This window comes from Anolis sagrei, chromosome 2 (genome assembly GCF_037176765.1).
Source record: "Anolis sagrei isolate rAnoSag1 chromosome 2, rAnoSag1.mat, whole genome shotgun sequence".
Lineage (NCBI taxonomy): Eukaryota > Metazoa > Chordata > Lepidosauria > Squamata > Dactyloidae > Anolis > Anolis sagrei.
In genome coordinates, this window is record NC_090022.1 from 138,100,516 (window position 1) to 138,118,044 (window position 17,529).

Below are 17,529 nucleotides of genomic sequence, written 5' to 3' on the forward strand. Positions count from 1 at the left end.
TTGGCATGGGCCAACTTCAGGTCTCCAGGTGTTTTGGACTTCAATTCCCACCATTCCTAACAGCCGGTAGGCTGTTAGGAATGGTGGGAGTTGAAGTCCAAAACACCTGGAGGCCCAAAGTTGGCCCATGCCTGATCTGCACTGTAGATTAGATGCAGCTTTGCACCACTTGAACTGCTCTGGAATCCCGAGAGCTGTAGTTTGGTGAGGCAGGGCTGCCTTTTGCTAGAGAATAATAATAATAATAATAATAATAATAATAATAATAATAATAAAACTTTATTTATATACCGCTCTATCTCCCCAAGGGGACTCAGGGAGGTTTCCAAATAACAACACCAAAACATACAGAGTAGATGACATAAGCATACAATTAACAAAACATAAGCAAAAGAATGTCACAACACACATATATATTTTAAAAAATCCTGCCTGTTCTTCATGCCTATTTGTTAGGGCGAGGGAAAAGGGTCAAGACAATTTTAAAAGGCCAGGGCGAGGCTAGTGCAAAATCAAAATATAGGGGCCAGGGAGTTGGATAAAGTACTATAACCGGCTAACAGCAATAGCAAATATGGGTCTGTGGCTGCTTATTTCCAGGGCCTATTAGAGGAATGACTGGGGTTTTTATTTATCGTGTCAGGAGCAGACCAGACAATGGTATTGCATTTTTAACAAACAAACAAAACACAAAGTTTGCAAGCTGGGTAGTTGATTAAATGTCTTTGACCAGTAGCTGGCCACTTGGGAGTGCCTCTGGTGTTAATATAAGAAGGTCCTCCATTGTGCATGTGGCAGGGCTCAGGTTGCATTGCAGCAGGTGCTCTTCTCCACACTCGCGTGTCGTGGATTCCACTTTGTAGCCCCATTTCTTAAAGTTGGCTCTGCATCTCGTGGTGCCAAAGCGCAGTCTGTTCAGCGCCTTCCAAGTCGCCCAGTTTTCTGTGTGCCCAGGGGGGGAGTCTCTCATTTGGTATCAGCCATTGATTGAGGTTCTGGGTTTGAGCCTGCCACTTTTGGACTCTCACTTGCTGAGGTGTTCCAGCGAGTGTAGATCTTAGAAAACTATTTCTTAATGTAAGTCGTTGACATGCTGCCTGATATCCAAACAGGAGATGAGCTGGAGATGTCACTGCCTTGGTCCTTTCACTATTGGCTGCTACTTCCTGGCGGATGTCAGGTGGTGCAATACCGGCTAAACAGTGTAATTTCTCCAGTGGTGTAGGGTGCAGACACCCCGTGATAATGCAGCATGTCTCATTAAGAGCCATATCCACTGTTTTAGCATGGTGAGATGTGTTCCACACTGGGCATGCATAGTCAGCAGCAGAGTAGCATAGCACAAGGGCAGATGCACAGGACTGAAGACCGACAAGTCACTGTGTCTGGTTGTGATTCCCAGGTTGTGCCAGTCAGCTTTCGTATGATATTGTTTCTAGCACCCACTTCATGCTTGATATTCAGGCAGTGCTTCTTGTAGGTCAGAGCATGGTCCAGAGTGACTCCCAGGTATTTGGGTGCGCTGCAATGCTCCAGTGGGGTTCCTTCCCAGGTTATTATTATTATTATTATTAACTTTATTTGTTAATAAATAAATCTCCCAAAGGACTCGATGCGGCTTACACAGGCCAAGGCCTCAATAAAACAACAGCATAACAAAACACATAACTTAAAGCAAATCAAACAATAAAACAATAGCAGTAAACAATAAAAACAATACACCACGACACAATAAAACTAGGGCTAGGCCAAGTGTGATGGGTACATATTAAAAAGTGTTGGGTGTGACAGGTGGTATGTCGGAATTTAGGGTAAGTGCAGTGTGCAGACAATCTTAAAACTCTGATAAAGTGCTTCTGGGACATATTGCTGAAGTTTCTATTCTGGAAAGGCCCATCGGAATAGCTGGGTCTTCAAGCTCTTTTTAAAGACTTTAAAAACTCTAAAATTATAACAGTAAATAAAGAACAACACTCAAACGCAGGGGAACTGCAGACAAGAAACAATCAGGGACAGCTAATCGCCTCTCAACAAAGACCCCAGGGTAGTAACAAGCCACGTCCTCAGAGCTCCAGATGCTTGTCTGTTCTTGAGATGAAAAGCACATGTCTGTGTTTTAGATGGATTAGGGATCAGCTGTTTTTCCCTGTAATAGGCAGTAAGAGCACCTAGAGCTTCGGAGAGCTTCTGTTCAACCATCACAAAGCTCCCTGCTTGAGGGGTGATGGCTCAATTAGAGGAATGACTGGGGTAGTAAGTAGGAAGTGCAAGGCCATATTCTAACAATGCCTAGGGCTGGGCTAGAACTAGTCGTTCTCAAAGGCTTGTTAAAACCACCAGGTCTTCAAGCTCTTATGAAAAGAGGGGAGGGGTGGGTCCTGTCTTATTTCCCCTGGAAGGTCATTCCAGAGGCGGGGGGCCACCACTGAGAAGCCCCCCCCCTCTCTCTCTCGTCCCCACTAGCCATTCTTGTGAGGGTGGTGGGAGCGAAAGGAGGGTACCAATTGAAACTTCCGGGCCGTCTTCAAGAGAAGGCTAGACTCTGCCAAGCGGCGACTCCCAGGATGCCACAGCGTGGAGCCATTCGAGTGGTGTGGCCCTGCCTGCCTCCTCGAGCCCCATCGGGCCTGGGCCGGAAACAGGGGGAAGCTCGGCCGGAGGAGGCTCCCATCCCCGCCCAGGCCGGGAGGAGAGGCGGGGAGCCCGCCTCCGGGAACGAAGAGCGGAGGCCGCGGGCGAGATCCGGTAAGGAGCAGGCCGAGGGTCTCCCTCCTTCCTTCCTTCCTTCCCTCCTTCCCTCCCCAGGCCTGGGTTCCCCTCCATTGCCCCTCTCTCCCGCCCTCCTCCCTCTCTCCCCGGATTCAGGCAAGAGAAACAAACGTTCTGTTGTGGGGATGACGTCACGCGTGACGTGGCAATAGTGAAGGGGGAAATGTTGGAGGGTTGAGCATTAGCAACATTGCATTCATGGAGAAGCAGAGCGGGCGCTAGAGAAAGGGTGCCTCACTGTATAGAATTAACCTGCCTTGGTTCCCTGGTATGGGATCCTGGGGTTTGTCGTTTGGGGAGGCCCCAGCAGGGAAAGCTCAAGGCCTTGTAGAACTGCAACTCCCAAAAATCAGTAGCAGTGAAAATGGGGTTAAAAATGCATTCTTTCTAAAGTATAAGGTAAAGGGAAAGCTTTCCCCTTGACATTAACTCTAATTATGTCTGACTCTGGGGATGGTGACGTTCATCTCCATTTTTAAGTCAAAGAGCCGGCTTTGTCCATAGACACCTCGAAGGTCATGTGACCAGCATGACTGCATGAAGCGCCATTACCTTGCCATCGAAGCGGTACCTATTGATCTACTCACATTTTCATGTGTTCTAACTGCTAGGTTGGCAGAAGCTGGTCCTAACAGCGGAAGCTCCCCCCACTCCCCGGATTCAAACCGCCAACCTTTTGGTCAGCAAGTTCAGTAGTTTATCCCGCTGTGCCACCAGGTGTAGATGGAGCCCCCGGTGGCGCAGTGGGTTAAAGCCCCGTGCTGACAGGACTGAAGACCGACAAGTCACAGGTTCGAATCCGGGGAGAGGCGGATGAGCTCCCTCTATCAGCTCCAGCTCCTCATGCGGGGACATGACAGAAGCCTCCCACAAGGATGACAAAACATCAAAAAATCATCCAGGTGTCCCCTGGGCAACATCCTTGCACACGGCCAATTCTCTCACAACAGGAGCAGTCGCTCCTGACACGACAAAAAAAACAAAAACCCAAAAAAAAAACACAGGTGTAGATGCATCCAGAGAGCTACATAGATAATACTATGTAACAAATTTTGAAAACATAGTGTTACTGTTTAAAAGTGTTATTTCCTATTTAATTACGCAGTGCTTCTTTTGAAAGTAGTTGTTCAACTCCAGAAACTTTGTTTTTGTGGCTGCCACAAAGTATCTTGAATTGGTTGAGCCACAAGGAAAAACTAGAGCACAGTGTGTTCCAGGATGTCTTGCAAAAACAAAGTTTTTGCAGTTTAATCAACTTTGGCCATGTTTTTATGACGGAACCAATTAGGAAATGACATTTATAACCCAGGAACAAAAATCAATCAGAACTTTATTACGGTCAGCGGTAAAATGTGCACAACTGCCAACAGATGTATAAACTGATAAGACCAATTAAACGCAGGATGACATGCAATGCAAGATGCATATGAACAAGGGTAAGAACACTGCAAATAGATACAAGGCAAATTTCCACCTGAGTCTAATACAGGAAGTTCTTTTATCCATGTTTTTATGATAGAAACCATTAGGAAATGACATTTATCACCTAGGAACAAAAATACCTGTTACATCATGTAATTGCATATATAAATATATATGTTTAACTGATTAGTTCACCTATGTATCCTAAAGCAGAGCTTTCCAAACGTTATGCTTGTGGCATACTTTTTAGGCATGAAGCATTTCACAAAACAGTCATTTAGTTTGTTAGTAAATGGGATGTTAAACCAACTCCTTTTACAGATAAAAACACATGCATAACTTATAATAACAAAATGTATCAGGACACAACACTTCTCATGAAAACCTTTCATGCATCTTTTTTTTAAAAAAATATTTATTATTTATTTACTATATTTATATACTGTCCCTCTCAGCCCACAGGTGACTTAGGGCGGTTCACAGTTGGTACCAAGACCATAAAATACAATTAAAACATTAAAATATTATAAAACCATAGCAAAGTCAATAACCAACATATGTCATTAGCATTTCCTTGCTGAAAACATTGGCCAGTCACATCGTCCAATCATCGTTTAATTGTTCCATTTTCCTATGTCAGTTACACCGTACTTGCAAATGCTTGCTCACAAAGCCAAGTCTATTATTTATTGCTTTTTTTCCCATGTCAGGAGTGACTAGAGAAACTGCAAGTCGCTTCTGGTGTGAGAGAATTGGCCGTCTGCAAGGATTTTGCCCAGGGAACTTCCGTGGGGATGTTTTACCATCCTGTGGGAGACTTCTGCATGGGAAGCTGGAGCTGACAGACAGGAGCTCACCCTGCTTCCCAGCAGTCCTGCCGGCACAAGGGATTAACCCATTGTGATTCAGAGGTTCCGTGTTATATGCACAGGACACACCTACACACTGCAACTGAGGCACTGACATGTCGCAACACAGAGTTTGGAAACCTCTGTCCTAGAGGCACAAATCCTGTCTGATCTTGGAAGTTAAGCAGGATCAGCATGGTTAGTCCTTAGATGGGAAATGGCCAAGAAATCTGAGGAGCTGTAGGCTGTATTTCAGAAGAAGGGACTGGGAAAGGCACCTGTTGAGTTTTCCTTGCCTAAGAAAACCCTGTTAAATTCATTTTGTGGCTGTTGGTTCACAAGACATATGACTGCTCAGAGGAGGATTAAACAACGTATTTTTTCTTCTCTTTATGTTTTGTCCCTGTCCCGTCCCCCCTTTCTTTATATCTTTTACTGCATTGTTAAAAGGTAAAGGTTTCCCTATGACAATAAGTCTAGTCAAGTCTGACTCTGGGGGATGGTGCTCCTCTCCATTTCTAAGCCGAAGAGCAAGCATTGGCAGTAGACACCTCCAAGGTCGTGTGGCCGGCATGACTTCATGGAGTGCTGTTACCTTCACACAGTATCTATTGATCTACCCACATTTGCATGTTTTTAAACTGCTATGTAGGCAGAACCTGGGGCTAAGAGCGGAAGCTCACCCCGCTCCTCGGATTTGAACTGCCAACCTTTGGGTCAGCAAGTTCAGCAGCTTAGTGCTTAAACCTGCTGTACCACTGGGGGCTCCTCACTGTACTGTTATAAAATGTAATGAATTGGCTTCTTTTAATAATATGAGGCTGAGTGGATGGCTCGAGTTGCTTCATACTTGGCAGTGGCAGGGTGAGGCTAGCTGAATAGCCTTTGACCACTCACTGCTTTTCATCCCCGCCTATTTTATAGGTTTGCTGTTTTATAGAGTTGTTATGAGCAGGAAAGAGGGATGCCAGGATACTGGGCCCTGATGATCTAACACAGGCACTGCTTCTGGGGTTTGGTTTCAGGAGCCCCTGTGGATGCCAAAATCAATGGATGCTGAAGTTGCCTCATATGGTATTTGTGGCACAAGTTCCAATGAGTCTACGGTGTTGTGCCTCTGCTTGTAGTATGTCTGCGCAATCTTCGGAGGATGTGATCTATTGTTTCATCTGCTTCCTTGCAGAGTCTACACTTGCGATCTGTCTTCAACTTTTAATTATTATTATTAGGTTTAAAAAGCTGAGGAGCAGGGAGAAAACAACTGGAAAATGTTTTTCCCAGTGTACCGGCGACTGCTACCACATTTATGCCCATTCCCTCCCATTCTTTCTTTTTTTCTAGAGACCAGCAGACATTGGCTCGGAGACTCGGGCTGGTCCAGGGATCACTGAAACCATGGCTGCTCTCCTGAGGAGCCTGCTTGCTGCATCAGAGAAGGCAGCCCACATTGCCCAGCTCTGTCGGCAGGAGGAGGCCCTCTTCAGCTTGCTCATTGAGGAGAAGCGAGGGGCAGAAAAGAACAAGAAGTTCCTGCAGGACTTCAAGACGCTGGCAGATGTGTTGATCCAAGAGGTCATCAAACATGATGTGGGAAAGGAGGTACGTGCTGTACAAAGAACCCCTGGTTCCTGTAGGAAATATCGCCCAGCAAGACCCAAGAGATATGAAAACACTAGTTGAGCCAAAGAAATGGCTTTCCGTCCCTAACTGCACCATCCTGAAGAATACAGTGGGCGAGCAAGTAGACAGAGATGCCCATCTGCTTGTGTTTTCTGTCTACTCAATATTATGGCTCCAGTCCTGCCTGTAATGATGCCTAGAAATAATGAGCACAAAGGCAGAAACACAAGCCATGGCTGCATTCACTTGCTTGATACTTCCTTGTCCCCGTGGTCCCCATGAATAGGAAAACACAGAGAAGACAGTGCAGTGGGCGGAGTGGGATGGGAAACTAGGGCTTCCCAACCGAGAAATTAAATAATATTCACTTTTTTCCCGCTCAGCTCAGTAGCACCCTTTCTTTCCTTAATTTTACCTTGTTTCTGCCCCCAGTTTCCAGAACTGGAAGATCATATTCTTGGTGAAGAGTCCAACAAATTTGAAAATGGCCTTGGTAAGTGATGGTTACTTTGAGCAGTGGAGGGGGGTATCATTCTATTATCTCTTGAATCCTTGACTCTCTGGCCCCATTCTTTGGCTTCCACCTCTACTTGTTATGGTGTGCTTTAATCTTGAAATTGGCTCTTGTTCCTTCATTTCCAATCTTTAGTAAAGCACTTTCCCAAAGAAAGAGGTCTCCTCTTGGTCTGCTTTCGTGATACTTTCTTGCTCCAGTATATTAGTACTAGCAGTCCCCGAGATATGATATCCAAACCGTGTGTGTGTGTGTATATAGCTGGAGTTACACTTAAAAATGTACCTATTCTGACTTACAAACAAATTCAACTTAAGAACAAACCTACAGAATCTATCTTGTTCCTTACTTGGGGACTGTGTTAATAATAGTAACAACAACAACAACTCTGGCACAAGCCAGTAAAGGTAGTCCCAGTGGTGATCGGCACATTGAGTGCAGTGCCTAAAGACCTTGGCTTGCACTTAACACAATCAGCGCTGACAAAATTACCATCTGCTAGCTGCAGAAGGCCACCTTACTGGAATCTGCACACATCATTCGCCGATACATCACACAGTCCTAGACACTTGGCAAGTATCCAACATGTGATCCAATACAACAGCCAGCAGAGTGATCTTGTTTGCTGTGGACTCATCTAGTTGTGTTTCTAATAATAATAATAATTTATATTTACTTGCGTCTTGTTGGAGATATCTATATTCTTCCTTCCATAACAAATGGGTAATTAAATGGCATGATGATCTTTAGAGAGCACCCAATCATACCCCATCAGACCAACGTGGAAAAGATAAATGGCTTAATGTATTGGTGAAAGGATTGGGAGGTGGAGGATAATTGGAGAGCATTTAATGGAGTGGACCTGCAAAGTGTCTCTCTCTTGCTCCCATCCTCCAAAGCTCTGCCAGTCAGGTGCTCTGAGGAAGGGCTCCGATTTTGAGTACAGGATATGGGCAAGTTCCTAACTAAAAGGGCAATCTGTCAAGTGTTGGGTTCCTAAATCATATATCCAGGGCTGGAATATACATGGTTGAAGTGATATACTTGTCCCAGGCTTGTTGGGAGACTGGGTACAGAAGGGGAAAGAATAACTTGCTCCCTCTTCTTCATCAGTCTTTTCCTGCATCTCCAAAGCTAGGTATACCAGGCCGAATATAACTATAGTCCAACCTGCACTTTACCAGTTGTTCATATTGCGCTAGAGTTGAGGACACTATCTGTTTTCCTAGATTGAGGCCTAGGGAAAGGCTGACCAATTGGTTGAGCTTTGTATGCTTTGTAGGGGAGACTGTGGTGGTCCAGGTTTGCTCCACTGAACAAGACACGGCTGCCTTGCTGCAAAAAATCCTGGATCGGAACCAGACAGCTGCTGACCTGTTAGCTGCGGCTATTCATCAAGAGGTGGTGCTTTCAGACCCAGCTGTGGATGAGGTGACTGTGGCAATCCCCACAGAAAACCTGGCAGTGTGGATTGACCCCATCGGTAAGTGACTTAATTGGCAAAGTTGCTATGTGAGACGCTTGAAATATCTGAAAACATGGCTTCAGTTTGTGAGCCTTCAGATGTTGGCAACATTTCGAAAGCCGAATGTTCCTCGCCCCTTTCTCAGAGAATGCTTGCTGAACCTGTGAACTCAGATTATAACAGAGGGCTTGTCTTTAAATTCAGTTAGATCACTGGATCCTGATCTCAAATGGGATCCCCTTAGCTCAATATTGGATCATGAAAAATTTGGCAAAAAGTTAAAAAAAAAAAAGAACACCGCCCATTTACAGAAATCTGTTAGCAATAACATGCAGCGTTTCCAGTGGACTCTGCAAAAAAAATGCTTCAGCTGGAAATGAGGAAATGAGCCTGTTGAGCAAGTATAATAAATGTAGGTTTATTAACAGTAAATGTTTGGTTTTTAGACCTATTTTATATATCTATATATCTGGGATCATGTCAACATTTCTCAAGTGCAAAAGGTTTAAGAAGCTCTGTGTTAGATCCTTGGCCGGTAAAATCTGTTGCTGTGTGCTGTCATGATATCATTTTCATATTATGGCCAGATGTTTTCTTCTCACTTTCCTGTGGGTTTCTTGTTCACCCACTGCATTTAGTAGAATATCTCTAAAGGATTAAGTATATTTACGTATTTATCGTGTCAGAAGCAAATTGAGAATACAGTTATAATGTATTTAAATAAACCTCAAACAAAGTTAAAACTTGGCATTATACTAAGTTTCTTTTGATCAGAAGCTGGTCACTTGGAGGTGAAGAATACTTGTATTGTATTTTTAAAAGGTCTCAGACCTAACAGTATAACTGGTGAGTATAATGAGGTTAAGATAGTCCAGGGAATCCTTGCTCTCGATCCCACTCCCTTCGCAGACGTGATTGGTGGGGGTGAGGGACAGGGCCTTCTCAGTGGTGATCCCTCGGCTATGGAACTCCCTCCACAGTAAAATTAGATCAGTGAAGACTTGGATGTGGGACCAAACTTTGGACAATAATTCTCAGTGCAGTAAGTGACTATAGAACAATGCAATTTGACAACCGTAATGGCTCCTGGAATGTGCTTTTGGATTGTGTGAATTTAATTAATTGTTTTCAGATTGATATATTTTAAATTATTTGGTTGTAGTGTATATGTTTGCATTATCCTATGTATGTATGGCATTGAGTTGTGCCTTTTTTGTAAGCCGCCCTGAGTCCCCTTAGGGGTGAGAAGAGCAGGATATAAATGCAGCAAATAAATAAATAAAAGATGTTTGGAGAATACAGTTTCCAACTCAGGGAATTGTGATGACCTAAAACTACAAATCACTTGTGAGCTTGGTGGTCACCTTTGCCGGTGCTCAATGAGGCAGTCCTTACATGAAAGATAATTTGGACCTTCAGTATCAGGGGCATGAACCATGCAATCTTCTCTGCTACTGAATTGCCGCTTCCTTGCCTTTGACTATTCTGACTAGAGTTGTTAAGATTTGAAGTCCATAAGCCTGTGGAGGGCTGTATTTTTCCTACCACCTTATGAACAGCTCTAGCGCTCTACTGTGGTTTTTCAGGTTTAGGAGCCCTGGGAAAACAGCTTCTTCCTTTGATTGGACCAGTCGGTTTAGGCATGAAGTATTCTCTTTATTTTCTGCCAGCCTAGCAGCTCAAAAACATGCAAATGTGAGTAGATCAATAGGTACTGCCTTGGTGGAAAGTTAACAGTATTCCATGCAGTCATGCTGGCTACATGACCTTGGAGGTGTCTATGGACAATGCCGGCTCTTTGGCTTAGAAATGGAGCTGAACACCACCCTCCAGAGTCAGACACTTAATGTCAGAGGAAACCTTTACCTTTATCCACTAAATCCCTTTTTCTAACAGTCAGAAACTGCCTTGTACCAGATCCACCCATTTGCTTTTCTGTTCTAGTGTTGTGGCTTTCAAGCTGAGGGGTTTCCCATCACCCACCACTTTTTCTTTAAATTAAAAATGTCTCCTTGGATTAATTGTAGACAAGATGTGAGCTCTAACGAGTTACAGAAGTTTAATCTCGTGGGTTTTCTCTCTCTCCAGATTCTACCAATCAGTACATCCGTGGGCGGGGCCATGTGATGCCCGTGGATGGCATCTATCCATCTGGGCTTCGCTCAGCATTGGTGCTTATTGGGGTGTACGATCGTCACTCAGGGGAACCTGTCCTAGGTATCATCAATGAGCCCTTCTTCCAGGAAGACCCTCAAACACACAGGTAATGCTACCACCACAGGAGTTTCCTCATATATGTATTTACAAACACATCAGAGTGCACAGAAGAGAACCCACATACCATAGGACATACCATAGGACTGGTACGCGCACTTTTACCTACCCACATCAGACAAAATATGCCCTCCAGACTATTTTATAGTAGTCTTCTGCCAGAAGTTACCATATAAATTTTAACAACCTGGCAAATTGCTAGAGGGGATATTTTAAAGGCATTTTCTAGGTCCTTCAATACAATGATACCTTCTGGCAGAAGTCATTCATTTCAGTGGGGTTCACTATCATCCAGAGTTTCCTGCTTCCATAGTAAGTTCAGGAACAATTGTTTCCCCCATGGATAAGAGGGTCGTACTTTATTTATTTATTTAACAGCCCATCTTCTTCCCAGAGTGGGATCCAGGATGGCTCGCAAGATGGGAGAAGCTCAGCACATTCTGATTCAGGGTCAGGCAGGTATCTGTCACACCCACCCAGACATTCCTCCTGATTCTTCTATCAGTGGTTCTCAACCTGTGGGTCCCCGGGTGTTTTGGCCTTCAACTCCCAGATATCCTAACAGCTGGTAAGATGGCTGGGATTTTTGGAAGTTGTAGTCCACAACACCTGGGGACCCACAGGTTGAGAACCACTGGTCTAACTATTTCCCCTTGTCTGAGCATAGAACAACGTCTGTGCCTCAGGCCATGGTTTCAGCCCACTAAACTAGTTTGCTGACCTCCAGGGTGATGAAAGACAGGGTTGAAGAAAGATGATGTTGCCAATCCAGATTGCTTCTATACATTGATTGGTGTCAGTACCTCAAGCAGACAAGTATCTTGGCCTGACACAAAGGTTAATACCGTGAAGTTTAGCTTACGTTTGTTTTGAAAATGTTATTCTTTTTTTTTATTGCCACACACATGGGGTGTTTTCCTTTATCTCCTAACATACACACAGATAGTCTGGTTCCTAAATTGTTCTACTAGCCTCCTATACTAGTTCTTTACTGTGTATATAATTGTGATTGCTTACTATATTGTATGTATATGATTTAGTATGCAGTTGTCACTTAACTCTGTGTTGTTTGAGCTTGTGGGAGGGACTTCAGACCATGTGACCAGATCTGGGTCTATTCAGACTGAGACTCCATTTTTAGAATTCAGTACAGTACAGTACAGTTTGTTTTAGAGTTTGCAGCAGTACAGTTTAGAAGCCAGTGAGTACAGTATGCAATTGTAAGTGTCAGTATGCTGCAGTGAGTTGTCAGTCTATATTGAGTCAATATTCAGTAATGTATTAGACTGTAGAGTGTGTTAGTCTGTATGCAACAGAGAAGAGACTAAAACAGAATACTTTAGAGAACTTACTGTTTAAACTATCAGCCAATAAAAAACATACCTATATGCTGAATACATGAAGTTTGCAAGTAAATCATCTATGTTACTTTTAACAAAGACTACTTATTTTGTTCTCTTGAGAACATGATTTAAAAAACAATATATTTTATGGGAGAGTAGGTGATTTTGGGGCAATTGAAATAACACTTCTGAAGATCTGTTATATATTTTGTGCATTGGCATATCTTTGTTCCTAACAGTTCACAAAGAGAACCGGGTATATCAGTCTAACAACTGAGAAGCTGAATTTGCCTTGCATAAATACTAGTGGATATTTACCACTGAGAAGATTCACTCAAACGAATATTTAACTGTTCTCAGGAAGATCATACTTTACAAAAATTTATGATTATTCCAAATAGTGTGAATGCCAATTAATCTCCAAATGGTCACATTTCCAAAAGGCTATGGAGATGCCCGGTTTTCCAAAATGTTATGATCTCTAAAAGGCCATGCCTTTCCAAAACAAATTAGCTGTTTTAAAGATCCCATGGAGCTGATTCCAGAACATGGTTCTCATTTGCTAAACCTTCCCTCCTCCTTCCATCCATGCCCCTTTTTGATTATGTTTTTTTGCCTGCAACCAATAATGCAATTAGACTGCCTCACAATGTTTAGTAGCAGCCCTCAATGAACTTCCTTGATCCGATCAATAATTTGGGAAGAGTCGCTGTCAAGTTTCTCTCTCATCTAAGGACTATTAATTTCATGATGTTTTTTAGAACTTGGAAAAGAGACTGCTTTTGACTACAGCTCCTGGAACCCTACAGCAGAGGGGATTCTGGGATTTGTAGTCCAAAAAACGAACCCTTTCAAAGCTTTGTTGCATCTTCTTACAAGTTTTAACTGACTGTTCCCACTCTCCCTTGCAGGTGGCAGAGCAAATATCACTGGGGCATCTCCTACAAAGGCACCAACCTGAGCTCGCTCAGCCAGCCCGTGCTGCGGCCTACCCCACGTGTGGTGCTAAGCAGCAATGAGAAACCAGCCCTGCAAAAGGCTCTGGCCCCTCTCTATGGGGAGCAGCTCTACTTTGCCTCTGGGGCAGGGTACAAGATGCTGTGTGTGGCCCTGGGCCTTGCAGATGCCTACGTGCTCTCGGAGGGGAGCACCTTCAAATGGGACTCCTGTGGCCCTCATGCGATCTTGCGGGCCCTGGGAGGGGGCATGGTGGATCTTTTGCTGTCATTGCAGGCATGGCAGGATGGGCAACGCAGTCAGCTCCCCGGACTGACCTACAACAAGCCAGTGGAGGGCTCTGTGGGTGCCGAGCGCTGGGCCAACCAAGGAGGTCTGGTGGCCTACATCTCGCAAGAGCACCTGGAGGCTGTGATGGCCACTTTGGTGGCAGCCAAGGATACCTTCTGAAGTGCCTTCTCCAAGTGGGCAAGACCCCTCATCTTCACATTAGGGGAGGAAGTTAATCACCAGGCAAGGAACTGTATGACATCCTTAGTGTTTATGGGACCAATCTATTCCATTTATGGGTTGAGGCAATATGGTACAATGAGTAGCACTTGGTATGGACGTTGCACATATCTGTGTCGTTTGCCCTTTCCGTTCCATTTGTTTCAGTCCTAGACCCTTAAGAGTGTGATGCTTGACCAGTTTCATCTTGTGGGATCACACAGACGAAACTTTTGTGGTGCTTTTGCCCCCTGTGTTCTTGTACACAGCAACTGGAATAGAATTCTCTGGAAGATGGTGGTGGTGGAGGGATTATAAATAGACAATTCTTCTTTGTGTAAGAAACAAAGTCAAGAGGCCCTTCAAGTCCCTTCCAGCTCTGTAGGGAGAGTCTATACCAGCTCTAATTAACTGGTTTTAGACTTCCTTTCTAACAAGACCTGCTCAGAATAGGCTTTTTTCCTTACTTATTTGTTCATTTGTATCCTGCCTTTTTCCCAATAATGGAATTCAAGGCAGCTTGCAAAAATGAAAACATATACATGCAAGTACATCAGTAAATGATGTAAAAGTTGTTCTTAAAATGCAATTAAACTAAACGATCTAGCTAATTGCAATAGAATTAGAACCATTTAAAAATCACATTAAAAGACCAAAGATAAAAAATCAACAAATCAGCAAACCCATTAGAAGCCCATTTAGGTCAACTCCTAAATGCTTGTCGAAGGCTTTCATGGCCGGAATCACTGGGTTGCTGTGAGTTTTCTGGCCATGTTCCAGAAGCATTCTCCCCCAGGCTTCGGGCCTCTCTCTATTGTGAGGCAGGTGGCTCCTTCCTTCTATCCTTTTGCCAGAAAGTGAATTTTATTCCGTTCCAACAAGCTTCCTAAATGCTTGTTGGAATGGAATAAAATTCACTTTCTGGCAAAAGGACAGAAAGAAGGCACCACCTGCCTCCTTGTGGAGAGAGGCCCAAAGCTTGGGACTCATCACCAAGCATCTCTCTCCCTTATTCCTACTTAATGTCCCAGGCCTCTCCCAGAAATCTGAAAGGACTGGCAGGCTAATATAGGAAGCCTGGACTCAACTGTTTAGATAGGTTTTTGGGTAGTGCAAAGGATAGAAGATCCTCAGGGATTCTTTGGAAGAAGTCAGAGCACAAATAGGAAACAAATCTAAATATATACTGTGATCCTGGAAATATGGTTCCAGGAAATTGTTGTCTTGTGAAGTGATGACTCCTATTTCACGGTTTTTTATAACCAGAGTTAGATGCAGGCTCATTAGATTATGGAATTCTTACTTTTTTTCGACTTGTGACTCCTTTCTGCCTGAGAAATATTTGCACAATATTTGCCAATAGTAAATCAGCATTTACAAGCTTCCTGAACACAAGCTGATTTTCCTTTTTATGAAGTACAGCTGAAGTATTTTCTATAGAGTCTGCTATAAACACTGTATTGTTGCTAACAGGTTTATTTAAATATCTAAAACAGCCACTAGGTGGCGTTCAGAAGCCTTTTACGGTTGTCAATATTTTTGGCACCTCCACATTCCACACTCCATAGCTACCCACGGTTTAAGACAGTGGTTCTCAACCTGTGGGTCCCCAGATGTTTTGGCCTTCAACTCCCAGAAATCCTAACAGCTGGTAAACTGGCTGGGGTTTCTGGGAGTTGTAGGTCAAAACACCTGGGGGCCCACAGTTTGAGAACCACTGGTTTAAGAAGTTTTGATCTAGAACAGTGTCTGTATTCTTTTTAAAGCAGCCCTTATGGTTTAGGAATATCTCTCCATTACTGGCAAGTGGCATCATGAAAAGCATTCCAAGAGGAGGGAGGAAGCCATAATTTACCCCATGGGAGGGTGATGGATCCAGTTGTCTGCTTTTGGGAACCCTCTGCCAAAATTGTAAAACAAGTGAAGAAAACACCCTCTGCAACTTGGTTTTGACTAAGGAACCCCTTGTGATGCCTCAGAGGGGCAGGTTCTGACAACGTCTGTAAGTCAACCACAATTGCATTTAATATTTTATTTAAATACAAAAGACCAAGGGCCCTCCAGCACTGGAGAACTGTGGTTCCATCCCAAGGAATTCCAAGATTTGCCATTGTGCGTATTTATAATTCTCAGCCAGAGAGTGCCAGGGCTTCCAAATGAGGAAAAGAATATGTGCGCACATTTTTCAAGGTAGTGTTCTTGTCCTGAGATTCTTCACTTGGAGGACTAGATAAGTTTCAATTTGAAATCTGGAAACCCTAATAGGAAAACCCTGTCCAGGCAAAGGATGCATCTACACTGTAGAATTAATGCAGTTTGACACCTTTTAAACTGCCATGGCTTAATGCTGTGGAATCATGGGACTTGTAGCCTGGCGAGACATCAGAACTCTTTGGCAGAGAAAGCTAAAACTACAACTCCCACGATGCACCCTAAGTCTTATTTAAAGGTGAAGAATCATAAGCAAGGAGATAAAAAGGCGAACCTCTGAACAGAAGACAACACACCGTTTGGATAAATGGCGTTGTAATTCTGTCTAAATGATTGAAAACCATTTCTAAATTTGCATCTCTTTATACCTGTGGTTGAGACCTGTGGGTCCCCAGGTGTTTTGGCCTCCAACTCCCAGAAATCCTAGCCAGTTTACCAGCTGTTAGAATTTCTGGGAGTTGAAGGCCAAAACATCTGGGGACTCTCAGGTTGAGAACCACAGGTTTATACCAATGTTGTTGTGTGCCTTCAAGTAGTTTCTGACTTATAGCAACCCTGTCATACTGTTTTGTTGGCAGAATTCATTCAGAGACCCTTGCCTTTCTCTGAGGCTGAGAGAGTGTGACTTAAGTTTTACCCAGTCTTCTAGAGTTGGAGTTCAACACTCGAAACTCTTAAACCACACTGGCATGTTGTTCAAAGTTATACATGTGCGTTTAATGTGATCTCCGTAATTGACTCTGGACGTAAAAATATGGTATTTGTTGTCTTGAGGCAGAATATTTTTTTTTAATTTTATAGTAGTATTCTAGCAATAATGTGTACCGAAGATTGGAACTCAGAATATTCACTGATTTTATTTTGTTTTGAGCCAGTACTATATGCCTTTAATAGCATAATATACTGACAAACATAGCATAATATACTGACAAAGAAACTATATATTTGGAAAACGAAATGCCAGTTTTCTTTTCTGTCATGTGTTAACTTACAATAAATATATTCATCACATTTTCAAAATAGTCTCGAGAAATTTGTACCCATCACCAAACCAGATAAAAACTCTGCATTTTAAATATTGTGTTTCTTTGATTTTCAGGCCCCTTCAACACAGCTGTGTGGATTATATGGCAGTGTAGACTCTGCTGTGTGGATTATATGGCAGTGTGGATTATATGGCAGTGAACTGGTTTATATGGCAGTGTAGACTCAGATAACCCAATTCAAAGCAGATATAGTGGATTATCTGCCTTGATATTCTGGGTCATATGGCTGTGTGGAAGAGCCCCTGAGACACACTTGTTCCCCATAATGACATCTCTAACAATAGAATGTGGCTTAGAATTGCAGGTGCTTTTTCAACATATAAATAAAGTGGGGTTTTTTTCTAATGTTGATACTGAAATTTGTTGATACTGAAATTAAAATGGTGGTGTTTTAAGATTGAACAAATCCTTTACTTTATGAAGACCCCATGAACGAGTAACCTCAAACAGCCCTGCTCAGGTTTTACAAATTCAGAGCTACGGCTTCCTTGACTGTGTCTATCTATTTGGAATATGGCTTTAATCTTTTCATATGCCTTCCACCTTTCATGTATTCGTCTGTTTTCTAGTG

General features: G+C 43.3%; 1 protein-coding gene across 1 annotated transcript; it reads left to right on the forward strand.

The window, feature by feature from the left end:
• Positions 1 to 2,571: 2,571 nt before the first annotated feature.
• Positions 2,572 to 16,932, forward strand: INPP1 (inositol polyphosphate-1-phosphatase). The gene is made up of 6 exons (XM_060764115.2): positions 2,572 to 2,745; positions 6,381 to 6,638; positions 7,092 to 7,152; positions 8,456 to 8,656; positions 10,727 to 10,901; positions 13,167 to 16,932. Exons 2-6 carry the CDS (start codon positions 6,435 to 6,437, stop codon positions 13,660 to 13,662), a joined length of 1,137 nt encoding a protein of 378 aa, XP_060620098.2. The 5' UTR covers positions 2,572 to 2,745; positions 6,381 to 6,434; the 3' UTR covers positions 13,663 to 16,932.
• Positions 16,933 to 17,529: the final 597 nt, after the last annotated feature.

Excerpts from the sequence above, each read along its gene's own strand:
- INPP1 (XM_060764115.2), top strand. The coding sequence starts at position 6,435 with ATGGCTGCTCTCCTGAGGAGCCTGCTTGCTGCATCAGAGAAGGCAGCC. Across the intron at positions 7,153-8,455 it reads CAAATTTGAAAATGGCCTTG|GGGAGACTGTGGTGGTCCAG; the intron begins GTAAGTGATGGT and ends TATGCTTTGTAG. Across the intron at positions 8,657-10,726 it reads AGTGTGGATTGACCCCATCG|ATTCTACCAATCAGTACATC; the intron begins GTAAGTGACTTA and ends CTCTCTCTCCAG.